The sequence below is a fragment of the Salvelinus alpinus genome, chromosome 25 (genome assembly GCF_045679555.1).
Source record: "Salvelinus alpinus chromosome 25, SLU_Salpinus.1, whole genome shotgun sequence".
NCBI lineage: Eukaryota > Metazoa > Chordata > Actinopteri > Salmoniformes > Salmonidae > Salvelinus > Salvelinus alpinus.
The window spans coordinates 2,200,679-2,219,464 of record NC_092110.1 but is presented as its reverse complement, the minus strand read 5'-3'; the positions used below and the strand labels follow the sequence as shown (position 1 = coordinate 2,219,464).

Here is an 18,786-nt window from a genome sequence, read left to right as displayed (position 1 = left end):
CTAGAGAGGTAAAACGAGAGTTCAAAAGCAGTGACTTGAAAACACGTTTGGGAAGAACATTTTATTGCAATGCAATTCCAGGGGGGAAAAAGAGTATGAAAAAAATATGAAAACTCATAGAAAATTATATCTAAATCCTCAACAACAAAAACAAATTAAACAAAAGATGACAGAAAAATCTAAGTGTCAATGATTATGAACAATCTGGACATATTAATAAATTAAAGGGAATTATAAATCATGGTAAAAAAATACAAAAAATATATGGAAACTATATGCAAAAATATTTAAAACAACTATGAAAAGCGAATGATTTGACATGATTGTTAGTGTCCAGACCTGGAGGTAAGAATCACACTGTGTTTCAGGAGGTTGTCGGAACTGTGTCTCCGCATCCATCCGTTATACTCTTCTTTAATATAGCTTCTCTTTATTTTTTTCAAAATAGAAATAACACTAAAATAACCCAGAAGAACAAGAAAGCCTTGGTACATTTAAGATTGGGCGTCTTCTATTTGATTGACACCTCAAGTGGTCAAATATTCATGCGACTTAAAAACATCTGCGATTAGATCTCTATCCTAACAGTTTTTCTCCTTTCTTTACAAAATATGTGTATGTTCTCAATGCTTCAGTCTTTCTTCATGTCAGTTAACAGTTATGGAGTTTTCTTCATGAAATACAGTGATAAACCATATGATCATTCTGTACAATAGAAGTACTAGAAAATTACAACTTAGATGGTATGTACAACATCTAGTACCTACAACGTACAACGGCTATAATGTAATAAAATATGTAAACAAAATTGTTTGTTTGACACAGTTGACTGTGACAAGAATTCACACTTTTCACGTTAGATTTATTTCTGTATAGACATCTTTAACAGTGTTATAGTACTGCATTCTGTCCTCAATGGGACAGCTCCATAGAAAATAGAACAAGAGGCGATGAACCAACACACAGAGGCCTGCAAAAGATACAACCAGCACTGGCTGCAAACCAATATTAGTCCTTTTTATCGTCAGGGATAATCACATTTTCTTTGTTTAGGTTTTTAGGGAACAAAATGAAAAGAGTTGTGTAGTCCTGATGATGAAGTAGTATAACGTTTGGCCTTGGTGAGAACTGGACTGTTCAAGCAAAGTTGAACACTGTATATTGTACTGTACTGTACTTTACTTGGCTGTCGCAGTAGGATGGGCATGCATTACAATCAGTTGCTTTTTACCGAGACAAGAAAAACCGACCACTTCTCGCCACGATCACGTCAGAGTCACTCTGTCCGTCCCGTCACACAATGAGAGTAATCAGGTCGAGATCAGATGACAGAGTTATGAGATCCTAAGAGATCTATCCTTAGCCATTTGAGCTCACTTGGTTTCATTTGATACATAAAGTAGTACTTGTTTTTTAAAACGTTTTAAGACACCACACGTTTATAATGTATAAACAATACAAATTAGTCATATCTTTTTACGACAGGAGTCAATTTTTTTCATTGACTTTACAATGATCCTTTTTATCCTGACCCACTCACTCTTGTTAAGCACTACATGTCGCTTACATGCTGGAAATGGTCAAGATATATGAATATCTTCATTTTGTACAGGTTTACAAAAAAAAATAAACTAGAATTTACGTTAAGGATCACATAGCTCTAAAAGTCACTTAGGATAATGATGCAGTAGCCGTGAAGTAGTTCTACACTGATTACGTCTCCGACCAGATAGAAGAGTAAGGTCACTAAAGTTGCTATTAGCCTTCTCGGTATGCTTACAATAGTAAGTGTGCTTTATATTACAGAACATGTCATAGTTCAACCACTCTGCACAGCATGAAGTAACAGTTCCATTTTTACCATCTTTCGTCGTCGCAGCTCCTTAGAAGGTAACTGTTAAATAAAGTTCTATATATTTCTTTCCCTTTCTCTTCCTCGCCTTCTCTCTCTCTTTTTTTTTATCTCGCAACGTCCGTCACTCACACGTAATACTCCTTGTCCTTGTTTTTCTGTTTTACTTTGCTGCCTTTTGCGCTCTGTTGTTTGTCCTTCATGACGGCTCCATTGCTCTGCGTGGCCGAGTTGGTGATGTAATTCCTGCTCTCGTCCACCTGGTAGGAGCCCTCGTCCCTGTTCCTGTACTTATACATGGCGTACAGGAGGATGAGGATGCACAGGGCGGCGGCCGCCACTATCCCGACGACCATCCCGGTGGTGCTGCTAGACTGGCGGGACACTTCCGGGGGTCCCGGGACTCGGTTGACGCCGGGCTGGGTGGGCAGGGCTGTGGGTACATTACGGAACATGGGGGAGGTTATTACAGGAGCCCTCTGCTTGGTGCTGTCTACCTCATAGGGTAGTGTGGGCAACGGGAGCAACACTACGTCAGGCTGGGGTTTTAGCTCGCGGTTATTCATTTTGCCGGCAGGCAGCTTGGCGGGTGGCGTGTGGTGCAGGGTTGCGGTGGAGGTGTAGCGGCTCTGGTCGGGGGCTAGCGGCAGCGCAGCGATAGTGGTAGTCCTACCGCGGTCTGAGGACGGTTTGTTAGAGCTAAAGTCCTTGGTTTCCCACTTGGGCGCATGAACTTTGTAGCCACCTTCAAAGGCCGACGTGGACAAGGTCTTATCTGTTACCAAGGAGAAGGTGGTGTAAAAATCTTCATCATCAGTAGGGGGCAGGTTAGAGTTGAACGCTTCCCCTGAGCCATACCCCGATATCACCAAGCCATCATCATCATCATCACAATCATCGCTGCCTCGATCCGACAAGCAAGGTACCCCCGCCTCAGTGGCCGTGGACAGGGACTCTTTGGTGGTCTCAATAATGGTGAGGGGTGGGCGGAGGGTTGGGGGAAGGGGGATGGAGGGTGCACGAGTAGCTACAGGGGGCAGCACTAACGGTTCCTCTAAGAGTACTGGGATCACTAATTCACCTCCTAGAGGTAGAGACAGAGAAAATACATGTTAGAGAGCAGTAAGAACGTCATGGCAACTACACACATCTATCACATTCATCCAAAACGGAAAAGAGGTCAATAAAAAGAACAAGATACTGTACAAAACAAAACAAAATAAACATGTACATACACTGTACTTACTGTACCTACATTACACAGCTTTAAATAAGAACAAAAATGCCACAAAACGGAAAAAAGGGTAAACTAAAAAGGTTGTGCATCAAAAGGCTTCAGGGGGTGTGAGGGTGAGCCAGACATAACGTGTAATCAAAGAAAGCACTTAAGAATACATAACTAATAGGGCCAACATAATGTGGATTTACCTTTTAAATAATATCCTCTCATATCTGACACTGAAGTTTTCATGTAGCTAATGTATATTAACAATATTCCTATTATATTAAAAACAAGCAGCATAGTGACTGAAATACACTGAACAAAAATATAAATGCAACATGTAAAGTTGACCTGAAATAAAAGATCCCTTAAATTTTCCATTCTCACAAAAAGCTTATTTCTCTCAAATTTGTTTACACTCCTGTTAGTGAGCATTTCTCCTTTGACAAGATAATCCCTCCACCTGACAGCATGATCATTACACAAGTGCACCTTGTGCTGGGGACAATAAAAGATCACTCTAAAATGTGCAGATGTCCCAAGTTTTGAGGGAGTGTGCAATTGCAGGAATGTCCACCAGAGCTGTTGCCAGATAATTGAATGTTAATTTCTCGACCATATGACACCTCCAACCTCCTTTTAGAGAATTGAGCAGTGTGTCCAACTGGCCTTACAACCGCAGACAACATGCATGGCATCATGTGGGCGAGCGGTTTGCTGATCAACGTTGTAAACAGAATGCCCCATGGTGACGGTGGGGTTATAGTATGGGCAGGTTTAAGCTACGGAAAACAAACACAATTGCATTTTATCGATGGAAATTTGATTCACAGAGATACCGTGACGACATCCTGAGGCCCAATGTCGTGCCATTCATCCGCCGCCATCACCTCATGTTTCAGCATGATAATGCATGGCCCCATGTCGCAAGGATCTGTACACAATTCCTGGAAGATGAAAATGTCCCAGTTCTTCCATGGCCTGATTACACACCAGACATGTCACCCATTTAGCATGTTTGGGATGCTCTGGATCAGTGTGTTCCAGTTCCCACCAATATGCAGCAACTTCGCACAGCCATTGAAGAGGAGTGGGAAAACATTCCACAGGCCACAATCAACAACTTGATCAACTCTATGCGAAGGAGATGTGTTGCACTGCATGAGGCAAATGGTGGTCACACCAGATACTGACTGCTTTTCTGATCCACGCCCCTACATTTGTTTTAAGGTATCTGTGACCAACAGATGCATATCTGTATTCCCAGTCACGTGAAATCCATAAATTAGCGCCTAATGAATGTATTTCAATTGAGTTATTTCCTTATATGAACTCAGTAAAACTTTGAAATTGTTGCATGTTTATATTTTTGTTCAGTATATTTATAATTCTACAATAAGATACGTGTGACGGACAGAACCACGTGTCCAAGCTGGCTAAATTACTATACAGTGTCACCCCCATGGAAGGATCTGGAAGGATCTGGCTCCCCAGTCAGCCCCAGCCTCTCGCCTTTTGAATGACTCTATACAGCTTCCATAATGGCAGGACCTCAGGGCAAACCAACGGCAGCTGAATGTTCACCCTCTAATTGCGTGTCTGTGCATGTGTTATGTACCCTTGTGTGATTTGTGTTCGATGTCTGTGGCATACCTGCGTGAGTATTTGTGTGCATCTGCAACATAACTTTGTGATCAACTCACAATGTGATGTATGGTAGCATGCATCACTGGAGGGTTACTTAATAAAGTTACACTCGCACAATTCAATTCAAGAGACGTTTTTTCTATAACTAAATTTTTTTTCACTCCAGCAAAAGAGGCCTTTAGTGAAAATGGTACCAAAATCAATTACACGTTAAATAAGGTTTCAATAGCGCTTTATAGTTTCTAAAAAATACACAAATGCCATGTGAGTATCCATATTGAATAATTAAGAAACAACAGGTCCTTTCATATGCCCACTAATTAACTGTAAGTAATGAGTTAACGTAAACAAATGGTCATCCAGCCGATTAAAAGACAAAAATCTGTTCAGTATGTTTTCTCATTGACCCTGATTGTACACTTCTACATCTAACAGAATAGCTCAGACTCTCTTTCTCTGTCTCTCGCCCTCTCTCTGCACTTCAGAGAGCATTGTTCTAGCTATAAAGTAAGCCAGGCAAATTATTTTTCTCACAGCAAAATTGTTCCCAGCTTCAAACTAAGTAGCTCATTAAAAACCTAACAAAAACTACACAGGAGCAATAAAGAGCTCATGTAGTGATTAAGGCTACACTGGGAACCGAGAGGTTGGAATTAGACTTGCAAATTCACACATCTTGCCGGCACTTACGGAAGAATGGTGCAAAAGATGACAAAGCTAATTTAAGAGGAGGATGCCGACAAAAAATGTGCCTTAATTGTGAGTGCCTGTGTGTGGGTGTGTGTGAGAGAGAGAGAGTGAGTGAGTCAGTGGAGTGAGAGAGAGAGTGAGAGTGAGTGTGAGAGAATGAGAGAGTGAGAGAGAGAGACAGAGAGAGAGAGACAGAGAGAGAAAGGCCAACATATGAGGTAACTAATCCCATCGTTTTTCTAAAGGATTAAAAAGGATTTTGGGAGAAAATATGGTAGTATCCCATCACATGCTGAGTTTCGTGTTGCATAAAATGAGAGTGTAGATGGTCTGTTTCTCAAAGGCATATGGTGAACATTCAGGGTGTCATTGCAGCTGCCAAATTCCACTGCCATCAAGGTTTGTGTATACAGTTGTGTATATCTTATTACAAAGCCCTACACATTGATGCAAAAAAATCAACAACAACAAAAAATCAAGCCAAACATACGATTATATTGTATCACTCACAAGATACGGCAAACACTATTACGTTAAAACATTCACAAGCTAAGAGCACAGTTAGATCTATTAAATAAAGATTAGCTACATATTCTACCAAGCAAACGTTAAACAACGCAAGTCAGTGATAAACATCATAACAGCCCACTAAAACATTATTCAAGGAAGAAAGCATACCACGTAGTCTTTGTCAACTTACATCAACAAATTGCCCGCATGATTTTTGCATGAAGAAAAAAAGTTTACAAAAGAAAGTTGTGTAAGAATGTTCTTGGCTGAGTATAGTTTTGTATAGATAAAAAATCATTTAGCAATTGGACTTCTTGTTTAATTTATCTTTAGACATGATGGTACAGGGAGGCAACAACACATACATCCACACCACATAACATGAAAAATAAACTTCACCATAATTCATATTTTGTTTTTTAAATCTTCGATAAATAATCCAGTTTTTACAAAAAACTGTACATCTATAAGTTTTTGCTTTAATAGACTTCTCAATAAATATCTACATTCTATTAATTTTAAGTTTTTGCTTAGTTTGTATTTGTTCTTTAGTTTAGAATGGATGGATGACTGTCCATATTTTAACATCGCTAAAGAGGGGGAGGGGAGGGGAGTGACAAGGGGGAGGGGCCTATGAACATACTACAGAGGAGATGAGGATGATGAGGGTGATAGTGTAAGTCAGTTGCCATGTCCATGTAAAGGCAGTACGAAGCGGTCGGGCGGCATTAGAGCTTTTGGCTGTAAGGAAGGGATGGGGATATACAAACAATGAGCATATACATGCCCATCTACAGAGAAGAACATAACTCTAATAACACTGACAGTCTGACAAACCCTAAACTGCAACTTCTTAGCCATGCAGTTTTTTAATTTTTTTTAAAGTAATTCATCATTCAATAAAAAAAGTTTAATTGTTTATCAAAATAGCTCAAAAAAAAAATATCTGAAAACCAAGGAAGATATCATATGGATCTGGAACCGCTTCACCAAATATTGTGTCAACTTTAATGGACTTGGTTTTGACAAAATGGAGGATACCTGGAAGATTACTATATGTTTTGTCTTTCATGCTTGGATTATTCAAAGAAAAGCAGTGGTCTAAAGCACACAGTCCATTCGCTGAAGTAGTTCCAAATCCCCAAAAAGAAGTAAAAAATTCAAATGTATTCTACAAAAAATTATAAAACTGATTCCAAATATTCAGTGGTCAAAACGAATGTTTAACCGAAACTACGTAATCCAACTATGCAAATCCAAAAAATCGAAATCATAACAAAATGGTCATATATCAATTTGAATGTTTCTATACAAAAATACGAAACGGATAAACTATCAAATAATAAATGTCCATATAAGATGATATAACAAAGCCATTTAAATTTGCACACACTACAACCAGATGCACACATTAGAAAACAGACACAGTCGAGAGGGGCAGTCGGGTGGCGACTTCCCCTCTGTCATGTGTTTTTGGATGACAAATATATCGGTTTATGTTAGTCTTAAGACATGGACCCGGCGTGCAGTCTGGGTGTATGTCAGAGAGAGAACATACGGTCTGAGAATGGGTTAATCTATTTTTGGTTGTACTGCAAGATGTTGATGCATGCTTAAAGTAAGTTGCATTTAGGGAAAGTAGAAAAACAATATACGGCAAGCTGGGGTCAAGTAAGACATCAACGGTTGAGTAAGGTTAGAGAAGTATAGGAGCCAGTTCAACCAAAGGCTGTAGGATTATAGGAATGAAATTGACCCAGAATTATGTATTATACCGTAATTGATTGAAAAATAAGTTATTATATTCAAGATAAAACTTGAAGGGATTTTGATTCCCACAGCCTTTAGTTTCACAGCTAGACAGAAATAGAGAGGAATTCCACAAGACTCTTATTATGTATGTTTCCCTGAAGTTATATGCAAACTAAATGTATCTCATGAACGCTTTAAAATGAGGATCTCAATAAACTAAGGTTATCTCCGTAGCAAGACTCCTTGGTCCGAACATAGTTCCCACTGGGCACACACTGGCTGAATCAACATTGTTTCCACGCGATTTGAATGAAATCACGTGGATCCAATGTGGAATAGACGTTGAATTGGCGTCTGTGCACAGCGGGTTTCTTTATCATCTGTAATTTCACCAGGAGCTGAACTTCATTGCGAAGGCGCCCTGACCCACACGTTTAATAATCATGTGAATGTCATTCAGCTACAGAGTGGTGTACAGTGAGATATTATTCTTGTGGACGCAAATCATTGCATCATAAAAGTGTGGAACGTCAAATGGAACATTAATATTGGCATGAGGGTAAAATATCCCTTCCCGGAGTGAGATAGAAAGTAACTAGCGAATGCCTGAGAAGCACTCGGAAGAGAGACACAGATGCTCTTATCTTGTAAAAACAGACAGCACTGTAGACAGCAGAGGAGGAAGAGGACACTTTGACAGATTTCACCTATAACAGTGTGTCTGAAGCTGGTGCTTGATTTCTTGATTCCCTTGTGCAGTGCAGAGAAAGCTACAGAAAGCTGGGAGTGTGTTCATATTGTACTTGGAAGGAGAACCATAGAGAAAAGCATAAGGTGGAAACCATCCATCATAATGCCACGTTTTGGGGTTAAAGGCCCAGTGCAGCTAAAAATTGAATTTCCCTGTGTTTTATATATATTTCCATACTATGAGGTTGAAATTGAAATATTGAAATATTGTGAAACTGTGAAAATGATCATATCCTTTTAGTGTGAATAGACCACCTGAAGTTTCAGCCTGTTTAGGTGGGCTGGAGTTTTGAACTGCCAGGTGTCATCACCAAGCGATAACTAGACCAATACGAGAGTTCCAAACCTCTCTGCCAATACCATCTCATTTTCTGTTTTCCCCTCCACACTCAGACCACTCCCAGGCAGTCCTGGGTAAATTCTTGATTGAAAAATTGCTCTTTGCTAAGAAGCTATTTTTGTTTATTTTTGACAATTTCAATTGAAAACAATCACAATAAGGTACGTAATTGCTACCCAGAAATGATTTCATACTGAGATCAAAACGACTGCATTGGACCTTTAAATAAGTATGCTTCCTGATTCATATCGTAAATCATATGTGGGACACAATCTATCGTAATGCCAAATTATAGAGTTAAATAAGTATGCTTTCTTATTTATATTCATATAGAAAAGCATATGTCGGCAACGATCAATAATAATTCCAAACAATAGGGTTAAATAGGTATGCTTCTGATTTATCAACATTCTATACTTACCTAAGGTGCATAAACGTTAAAACTTAAGTGGCTAATTCCTCTAATTGTGGCCTACCTGTTTCAATTTAGACCAAAACTTTGTGAATGGTCTTCACTTACTGCCACGTGAGAGTTGAGTGTCCACCTCAGTGTCTAACTGATGTAGAACTACTCCAACCCCTAGCAGAGCCTTAGGAGTCCTGGGTCCTTAGTCCAGATCCGCCTCTCTGACACCTCTGTGAGCTGGGCCATGGTCAGAGAAGCGTGTTGTCTGGTCCATGTCTATCACCAGGGATTTACTGCCTGTCTCTCCTGCTTCAGGGCACACTCTGCTAACATGGGGCTGGCTAGCCATAGAGATGCTCATTGAATTGGACGTTAAGAAAGACGTGGCTGCAGTAACACGTTTGATCCACTGACTACAAACAGAATACCGAGACAGTGATTGGCTCGGAAGAATCAGAGGGATCAGTGTGAGGTTCAAAAAGGTCAATCCTACTGTATGTTTTACACATCAGCTTAAGGTTTCACTGGTCATTTTACACTTGCTATTCTCTTCAATCCTATGCAAAAGAATAAACCATATACCATATACTCACCTTTGTGCTAACATGCATACTGTATAAGAAATCAGAGGCTATTGATACCTCATGAAGACTATGATTATTCGAAGTGGTAAATGTAGAGGTTCTGATGAAAATGATAGTGGTTTTAAACTGTGGCTGTGCCGTTACTTGATTATGTGTAATCACCCTCTTCACAGTGATGATGTAGGGTCATTCAGGTGGGTTTACTCTCCCTGACTGACATCACACTCACAATCTACAACCAGAAACCTGGAAGAGTGGACATGTGAATCCCAGAGTTGCCCCAGACTCTTCTTCCATTAATAACAGGTGATACCTGGGGATACACTGTTGAAGTCGGAAGTTTACATACACCTTAGCCAAATACATTTAAACTCAGTTTTTCACAATTCCTGACATTTAATCCTGGTTGAAATTCCCTGTCTTAGGTCAGTTAGGATGACCACTTTATTTTAAGAATGTGAAATGTGAGAATAATAGTAGCAGAGAATGATTTATTTCAGCTTTTATTTATTTAATCACATTCCCAGTGGCTCAGAAGTTTACATACACTCAATTAGTATTTGGTAGCATTGCATTTACATTTTTTAACTTGGGTCAAACATTTCAGGTAGCCTTCCACAAGCTTCCCACAATAAGTTGGGTGAATTTTGGCTCATTCCTCCTCACAGAGCTGGTGTAACTGAGTCAGGTTTGTAGGCCTCCATGCTCGCACACGCTTTTTTCAGTTCTGCACACACATTTTCTATAGGATTGAGGTCAGGGCTTTGTGATGGCCAACTTCAATATGATACTTTGTTGTCCTTAAGCCCTTTTGCCACAACTTTGGAACTATGCTTGGGGTCACTGTCCATTTTGGAAGACCCATTTGCGACCAAGTTTTAACTTCCTGACTGATGTCTTGAGATGTTGCTTCAATATATCCACATAATTTTGCTTCCTCATGATGCCATCTATTTTGTGAAGTGCACCAGTCCCTCCTGCAGCAAAGCACCCCCACAACATGATGCTGCCACCCCCGTGCTTCACGGTTGGGATGGTGTTCTTCGACTTGCAAGCCTCCCCTTTTTCCTCCAAAAATAACGATGGCCATTATGGCCAAACAGTTCTATTTTTGTTTCATCAGACCAGAGGACATTTCTCCAAAAAGTACGATCTTTGTCCCCATGTGCCCAAACCGTAGTCTGGCTTTTTTATGGTGGTTTTGGAGCAGTGGCTTCTTCCTTGCTGAGTGGCCTTTCAGGTTATGTCGATATAGGACTCATTTTAGTATGGATATAGATACTTTTGTACCTGTTTCCTCCAGCATCTTCACAAGGTCCTTTGCTGTTGTTCTGGGACTGATTTGCACTTTTCGCACCAAAGTACCTTCATCTCTAAGAGACAGAACTTGTCTCCTTCCTGAGCGGTATGACGGCTGCGTGGTCCCATGGTGTTTATACTTGTGTACTATTGTTTGTACAGATGAACGTGGTACCTTCAGGCGTTTGGAAATTACTCCCAAGGATGAACCAGACTTGTGGAGGTCTCCAATTTTTTTCTGAGGTCTTGGCTGATTTCTTTGATTTTCCCATGATGTCAAGCAAAGAGGCACTGAGTGACATCATTTTCTGGAATTTTCCAAGCTGTTTAAAGGCACAGTCAACTTAGTGTATGTAAACTTCTGACCCACTGGAATTGTGATACAGTGAATTATAAGTGAAATGATCTGTCTGTAAACAATTGTTGGAAAAATGACTTGTGTCATCCACAAAGTAGATGTCCTCACCGACTTGCCAAAACTAACGTTTGTTAATAAGACACTTGTGGAGTGGTTGTAAAACGAGTTTTAATGACTCCAACCTAAGTGTATGTAAACTTCCGACTGCAACTGTATATACAGTATATATATATAATTTATAAATCCAAAAATGGATTGCCCCTTTAAGTCTATCAAACGTATGCAAGTTTGAGCATGTATCCATTAGGCTTATGGATTTTTTTTTTATCAGCATAAATTAGATTGAGCAATAAAAGCCCCACTTTTATTCCATAGGCTGGGATCCGCACTATGCAGCTGTTGCAAGAGTGCATTTTTCACTGGCTGTCCACTAATTTCAGAAACAAGGAGAGATAGGCAGTTTAAACTTCTTGAATTCAATCATTATTGGGTTCAAATACACATTTCGATTTGTGAAACGCAATCCGTGCGGCACAAACAGTAAAATGAGAGAGCAGCAGTGTGATTCACATCAATGCTCTATGTAGATATCAATAATAAGTGAAATCCGTATCGCTGTAGGCTACACCACTACTGTCATCCTTACCTCCAAGCGTTTATTCAAGCTGGATAATCTTTGGATGCCGACAGCAGTCGCACCATTGGAAGACATAGCTTGGACTGTAGCCTACAAAAGCCTATTCCTGCTCTTTTCCAGCGATCCATCAAACACATTTGGTGTGTCATCATAGTGGTCTCTGACTTGTGGTCAGACTTGCTCAGGTGGAACCAACTTAAACTTGCGCCTTTTTTCAATGCTGATTTGAATTTCAAGAAAACAGAGAAGTCTCAAAGATTTTTTTCTCGCAAATGTAGTTTCTGAATTTAAAAGTAATCCTCAAAGTAATCATCTAGTTTTTAAAAAGTATCTGTAATCTGCTGGCAATATTTTTACTGGTAATGTACAATTAAATCCTTTACTCCCCAACCTTGCGCACACAATATCATAAGGTAAGATTCAGCATAGAGTTTGCTTTAAGGCTGTCTAATTAAGTTTCTGTCCGCGGTCTTTTCACAGCTCTACCTCGCCAACAATATCTCTGTAAACAAAAACAGGCTCTTCTAATTTTAAAGCGATGCATTTCAAATGTTGAACAATTAAATTCCGGTGTTGGCAGCTACATTAACACTGCCAAATTCGCTGGCTTAGCAGTTTGGAGCCGTGAAAACATTATTAATTTGAATGCCAGTGGAAAATCACTGTTTACTTTAAAGCAATTTTTTTTTACTTTTCCTGTTGAAAAACAATATCCCACCTATAAATACACACACTTAAGGGTAAAAAATAATGTTTTGAGCAAAATTGTGTTTTTTAGACACAAGTGCAAACTTCACGGAGTAGGCTATTCAAGGAGTTGGTCTGATGGTGCCCTCTGATGTCAACGGCCTCCCACTTGCTTAAGGAACAATAAAGGATCAATAGAGAACGAAATATGACCCCCCCACACACTTGTGCAATGTCAGAGGACACCTGGACCACCTACTGAGATTAAGCCTTTTGATAAGTAAATCAGGTGATAAATGAGCTGAAAAGGAGAGACTGATGCCAAGACTGATGCCAAGGAATTTCTTGGCTGTAAGCAGTGTTACATTCAAAAGTTGACATTTATTTGAATTAATCTTGTCCTGGAAGCAGAGCTGAGCGATAAAAAAATTGGCTATATATCATCAACATTTATGGGGGAAAAAATGGGTTTTTGGTCTTAATTTAAGGTTAATGTTAGACATAAGGTTAGCAGTGTGGTTAAAGTTATGGTTAAGGTTAGGTTTAAAATAAGATTTTATGACTTTGTGGCTGTGCCAACTAGTGACTACAATGCAGAGCTGCCTCCGGTACATGGGTCATCCCAATAAATGCCAACCTGCGTTACATTCCTTGTCAAATGCCATCTTTGATTGCTACAGTTGAATGGCTGGGCGGTTGCATCCTCTGTCTTCACTTCACCTCCTGTCTGTCCGACAGAAGTTTGTTCAGCAGTGTATCTGTTTGTTTCCACTATGCTGGAAGCTTTGGATCAGCGGGCTAACATAGTCTTTCGGTGCATAGACTACCCAGGTTCAAAGTATACGTATAGTAGGCTTATAATAACTGGCTAGTTTTGTAAGTATACTGTAAAATAGATAATGATTGCTGGAAAGATACAGAGTTTCCTTAGCTCAGCCCTTACTCCTGTAAAACATGTCAATGAACAGGGAGGTGAGGCTTGTCTGAAACACTGGCATTTATAAAGAGACTCATCTAAAAACCTATATTTTGGTGGATAGATGTATGAGTTACAGAGCTAATACGTTCTCTGGAGAGAGTTTGCACTTTCCTATTTGATAAGTTCACCTTCTTGTCTTTTAAAGTGAAATACGTATACTGTAATTGTTTATAACCCTCAGAGAGACGACTGAACCGAGTGCATTTGACACGGTTTTGGTGGTTGAGTGAAATGTCTAATGCTATTATTGATGTAGATAATCATATGAATGCTTTATTCACCACACTGCATGATGTTCCTGTTGTCTTCAGTCAACAGCTGGTTGTGTATAGGCTGTGCTAGAAATGAACACTACCGTGACGTTATCGTTGGGATAACAGGTATAGAGTGTGATGGTATTTAATCTCCCTATACTATCAATTAATCAAATGTATGTTATTATTAGCACCAGTGTTATCCGTCTTATGGAATTCCTTTAAGGGAAAGGGGGATATCCAACAGTTTTACAGAGAACAGAATCACATGACAACACCTCCAGACAGAAACACAGACAAACGGACAGACAAACAGATAAAAACAGACAGACCAAAAACAGACAAGTGCAGAACAGAGAGAGAGAGAGAGAGAGAGAAAGGATGTCGCAACAGGCAATGTCGCTAAGACCGTAAAGATGGGTGCGGAACTCAAAGTGACCAGAAGACAAACCAGCCCAGTTAGCCTAAATGCAGGGTTAGGGGGTCCATGCTTTGAAGGGATGGAGGTCACCAGGTGGTGACCAGGAAGAGAATGGGTTGATGTTGAGTTAGCCTCTACTGTTAATGCATGCCACAAAATGACTGCTGGAGAGCAACTCAAAAGAGAAAAACAGATATACTTTTGTGGCAATAAAATTATTTTTATGCCATCTGCATTGAAATAAATTTAAAGGCAGAACGGCTTGGCAAGGGAGGGGAGAGGAGAGGAAGGGAGGGAAGGAAGGAGTGAAGGAAGGGACAGGGGCTAGGAAGATATCATTCTTCATACACAACTGTCTTTTGTTACATATTACGGCTGCCTGCTTGAGGCCATAAAAGTTGATGGCAAGAAAATACTTTGTTGCCTTTTATCATCAAAAAATTGAAATGTTTTCTCCAAAAAGCCTCATGGCACAAATGCTCGAAAAGAGATGAGGGAAAAATTGTTTTTAACCACCGAAAATTCATGCTGCACATGATGAGGCGAGACAACAGAAATGTCGTATTTCGGATAATTGGCAGATAGACTCAAAAACAAACAAACAAACCAAAACACAAGAGACCTGAACATACAAGACGGCAAATAAAACTATTAAAAATGAAGGGAAAAAAAACTCACACATGCTTCACTCACAAAAAACAACAACGACGACAACCCCAAGCATAAAATAAATATCGAGATCACGGGCATGTAGCATGCAGCTGTCCACGTCAACTGATGTCGGGGTTAGAATGGTGTGAATTTCTGTGTAAACATATGATTGGATGACTGGGGCCCTGACGATATCTGTCTTCAGAAATCCGGGGAGCTCATAGGGCTACAGTACAGAGCAGACCTGGGCTCTTTTACACTGCTATCTCTTCCAGGAACTTTGGGAGGACTTGGGATTGACCTTTCACAGGATGATGATCAGCTAGTCCTGATAACAGCACAGGCTGAGAAATGTGAACCCTCTGTCAGTTGTTTGTCATGTGACCAGGTGCTGTAGGCCTACCTGAGATACATTAAGGAACTATTCAATCAAAAACATTATATGGAGTAGATAAAACGCTTCACGAAAGTCACTGCAGTACATTGTCTGCGTCTGAAATATATTCTACCTCTGCCGCATTTCGAGTTTCTTTACTTCTTATTTGCCTCATTCAGAGCCACAAATAAAAGCAATTATAAAGGACTTGAGGTTGGTGTCCCTGCAATACTAAACAGCCAATGTGCTTTGATTGATGTTAGTAGAGGTCTTTTTATGTTTCACCTCATTACGGACTGCCATAATGTGACAAGGTTTGTATGTTTTTTTTAAAACATAATATCTGAGCACTAAATATGCTAATTCTCAGTCTCTTTAACACCAATGATTGAATTTGCAGTAGGTAATGTAAAGGATAGTGTGAAAGCTAATATGTAATGGACCATTACTGAATGTTTATCAGAGGAAAGAAAATCACACCCAGTTTGCTTGGCTCAAAAAGGCTGAGTCATTCAAGTAAATAACTGAGGCTATAAGAACATTTTGACTGACTACCTGGCTTATATCTGTACCAATATAAACTGTCGAAACTTGTCAAAGTCAATAGTTTTCATTTTTATTTGGGAAGTAAACATTTTAGGTGAAATTGTTGTTTTGGTACACACAGTTCCATGACTGACAGCTGGTTAGTGATATTTTATTCAAACAAGAAAAAGCAATTCCCAAGTTCTCTCAAAAAGCTTAGAGGAATATGACTTGGAACTTCTAAGTTAGCTCAATATTCTATTTTTCATATTTGGGTTGGAAAAAGACAGCAGGATAACATGTTCACCTTGAAGCAAAACGATATAAAAAATAAATTAATTTAAAAAAATCGTACACAGAAATTCGATGATATCTGTTCTCTATTAAAAAATGTTTTTAACAAGGCAAGCCTCTAAAAATGGAAGAAACAAAATTGAAAAACAAACAAACATTTAAAAAAAAACACTATTTCAATTCCTGCTAGATATCACAGTAATTTCGCTGAAAGCAAATCTTTAAGAGAATCTCAAAATGTATCATGAGTCAAAATGCAAGTCAGTACAGTACCACATGGCAAGAGCGCTGGACCCAAACACGGTATGATACATTTTGAAGCATCAATGGCACATGGCACATCTCCATACTAATTTTGTATCTTTATATTAAAGTATTTACATTTTTCTCTCTCATTCAACGCTGAGAGGACAAAATTTGTATGTGTTTAGGTGACCATGTTTAGGTGACCATGTTAAAACCACTTCAGAGGACCCCATGGGCATGTGTAACTCATAAATCAATTATGTTTTGTATTGAGTTTTGAAGCAACATAATTGTTTTATAGTGTGGATAGTCTTTCATGACAGATTTGACTATTTTCCACCTTGGTATATATATATATATGTTTTATGTAATTTAGTCAGATTTCTTAACAAATCTCCAGTTTTACCCAATATTCTGTCTAAGTGTTGAATGATTTGTCTTGTTTTGGTATATTTCACTACATTTAGTTTCTATTTTTGGAAGTTACACTTTGTGTGTCCATGGGGCTGTGATGCTTAGAGGATGCAGTGCTTCATCCTCGGGTGTGTATGGAGTGAAAGAGCAGGGTGAGAGCAAGCAGAGGTAAACTAACCTAGCCCACCTGCATGGCCAGAGTCGCACTCCTCCAGGTCCTCGTCGTCACTCGAACACTCAGCCGACGACACGATGTCATCCGTTGTCTGCTTCATGGGCCAAACGTGTGAAGAACAGAAAAAGGGGGAAAAAAAGAAACAAAAGACAAACAGATACATACACAGGGACACACACAGACACAGACAGGAAAAGGACACACACACACAGACAAGAAGATCATTAGTTTCAATGTTCAGCTTTTTTTCCCAATGTCAGAGGACAATATACAGTAATTGAAGATGTGACATTTCATAAACAATCTTTCATTTTCTATTGCCTTTACAGCAAAAGCTTTGGAATGAGAGGGGAAATACACAAAGGTCTTTTACATTCCATTTGCTTCCTTGAGTTCATATCCGGGCAAAGTAGAAGAAGAAAAATCCAAACTCCTCTCTGAAATGAATGCATTATTCTGTACAGCAGTTCATTTCAGGCAAAGTAGAAAAACAAAAGTCAAACTCCTCTGTGAATTGTATTATTGCATTATAGCTCTGATCTGGGCGGCGGCCAGCTTTCCATCTTTTACTCTTTACTGCATGGGCAGTCGGGTAATTGAAAAACTTCTGCCGTGTTTATCAAAGCCTTTCTTTCAAACGGCTGCCATAATATTTCCCCGGCGACGTCTCCTCATCGCGGTTGTTAACTCGGCCCAATTTCTCACCCCTGTCCCCTCCATCTTACCCTCTCAATAGTTTGCATGGATTTTCATTACTATAGATCATGGCTATCGAGCGGGGCAGCTCGATCGTAGCGGCCCGATCATTGACAATCTCCTGCACCTCCATCTCTGATTTATCTTTCCTCTCCCTCCCTCGCTCGGGCCGCACTCGTTTTTCAACCCCAGCGTTTGGCATGTCTTTATTAGTAGGAGATTAGGAAGGGGATAAAATAAACGTTGTCATGGAGCAGCTTTATGAAATTATAAATATCAGGGGGAGTAATGGAGTCGTCAGGGGTTGGACAGACCAACAGCACCGTAAATACTGTTGGGGCTGATGTGACTGTAAAACACACACACACACACACACACACACGCACGCACGCACCCAAGCACACACACACATACACACACACCCGCAGAGGAAGGCCCTAAAAATGGTCAAAGACTCTAGCCACCCAAGTCATAAATGTTTTCTCTGCTACCGCACGGCAAGTGGTACCTGCGAGCCAAGTCCGGGACCAAAAAGCTCCTGAACAGCTTCTACCCCCAAGCCATAAGACTGATGAACAGTTGATCAAATGGCTACCCGGACTATTTACATTGACCCCCTTTTTTTTTTGCAATGATATTCTTGCACTGGCTCTATGCACACTCACTGGACTACCCACACACTCACACATACTACACACATACTACACACACACACAAAACACACATGTATATTGATGCCACACACACACACTCACACATAACACACTTTCACATACGCTGCTGCTACTCTGTTTATTATACTGAACAAAAATGTAAACACAACATGAAACAATTTCAAAGATTTTACTGAGTTACAGTTATCATATAAGGAAATCAGGTCCTGGGCTGATCTGCGGTTGTGAGGCTGGTCGGGCGTACTGCCAAATTCTCTAAAACGAGCCTTGGAGGGCATAAAGAAATGAACATGCAATTCTCTGGCAACAGCTGTGGTGGACATTCCTGCAGTCAGCATGCCAATTGC

The 18,786-nt window shown here is 39.8% G+C and overlaps 1 protein-coding gene across 24 annotated transcripts in view; it reads right to left on the bottom strand.

Annotated features, from left to right (window-relative positions):
* Window positions 1-841: 841 nt before the first annotated feature.
* nrxn3a (neurexin 3a) overlaps window positions 842-18,786 on the bottom strand; it is a 437,732-nt gene continuing 419,787 nt past the window's right edge. For 5 of the 24 annotated variants that reach the window (XM_071365135.1, XM_071365129.1, XM_071365136.1 and 2 more), the window contains 2 exons: window positions 17,073-17,163; window positions 842-2,936 (listed from right to left, as the gene is read on the bottom strand). In XM_071365135.1, the coding sequence (XP_071221236.1) occupies window positions 1,981-2,936; window positions 17,073-17,163 (1,047 nt within the window). In that variant the 3' untranslated portion in view covers window positions 842-1,980. Of the gene's footprint in view, window positions 2,937-6,224; window positions 6,663-17,072; window positions 17,164-18,786 lie in introns of those variants that run through there. The other 19 variants (XM_071365145.1, XM_071365148.1, XM_071365155.1 and 16 more) reach the window with 14 other exon arrangements.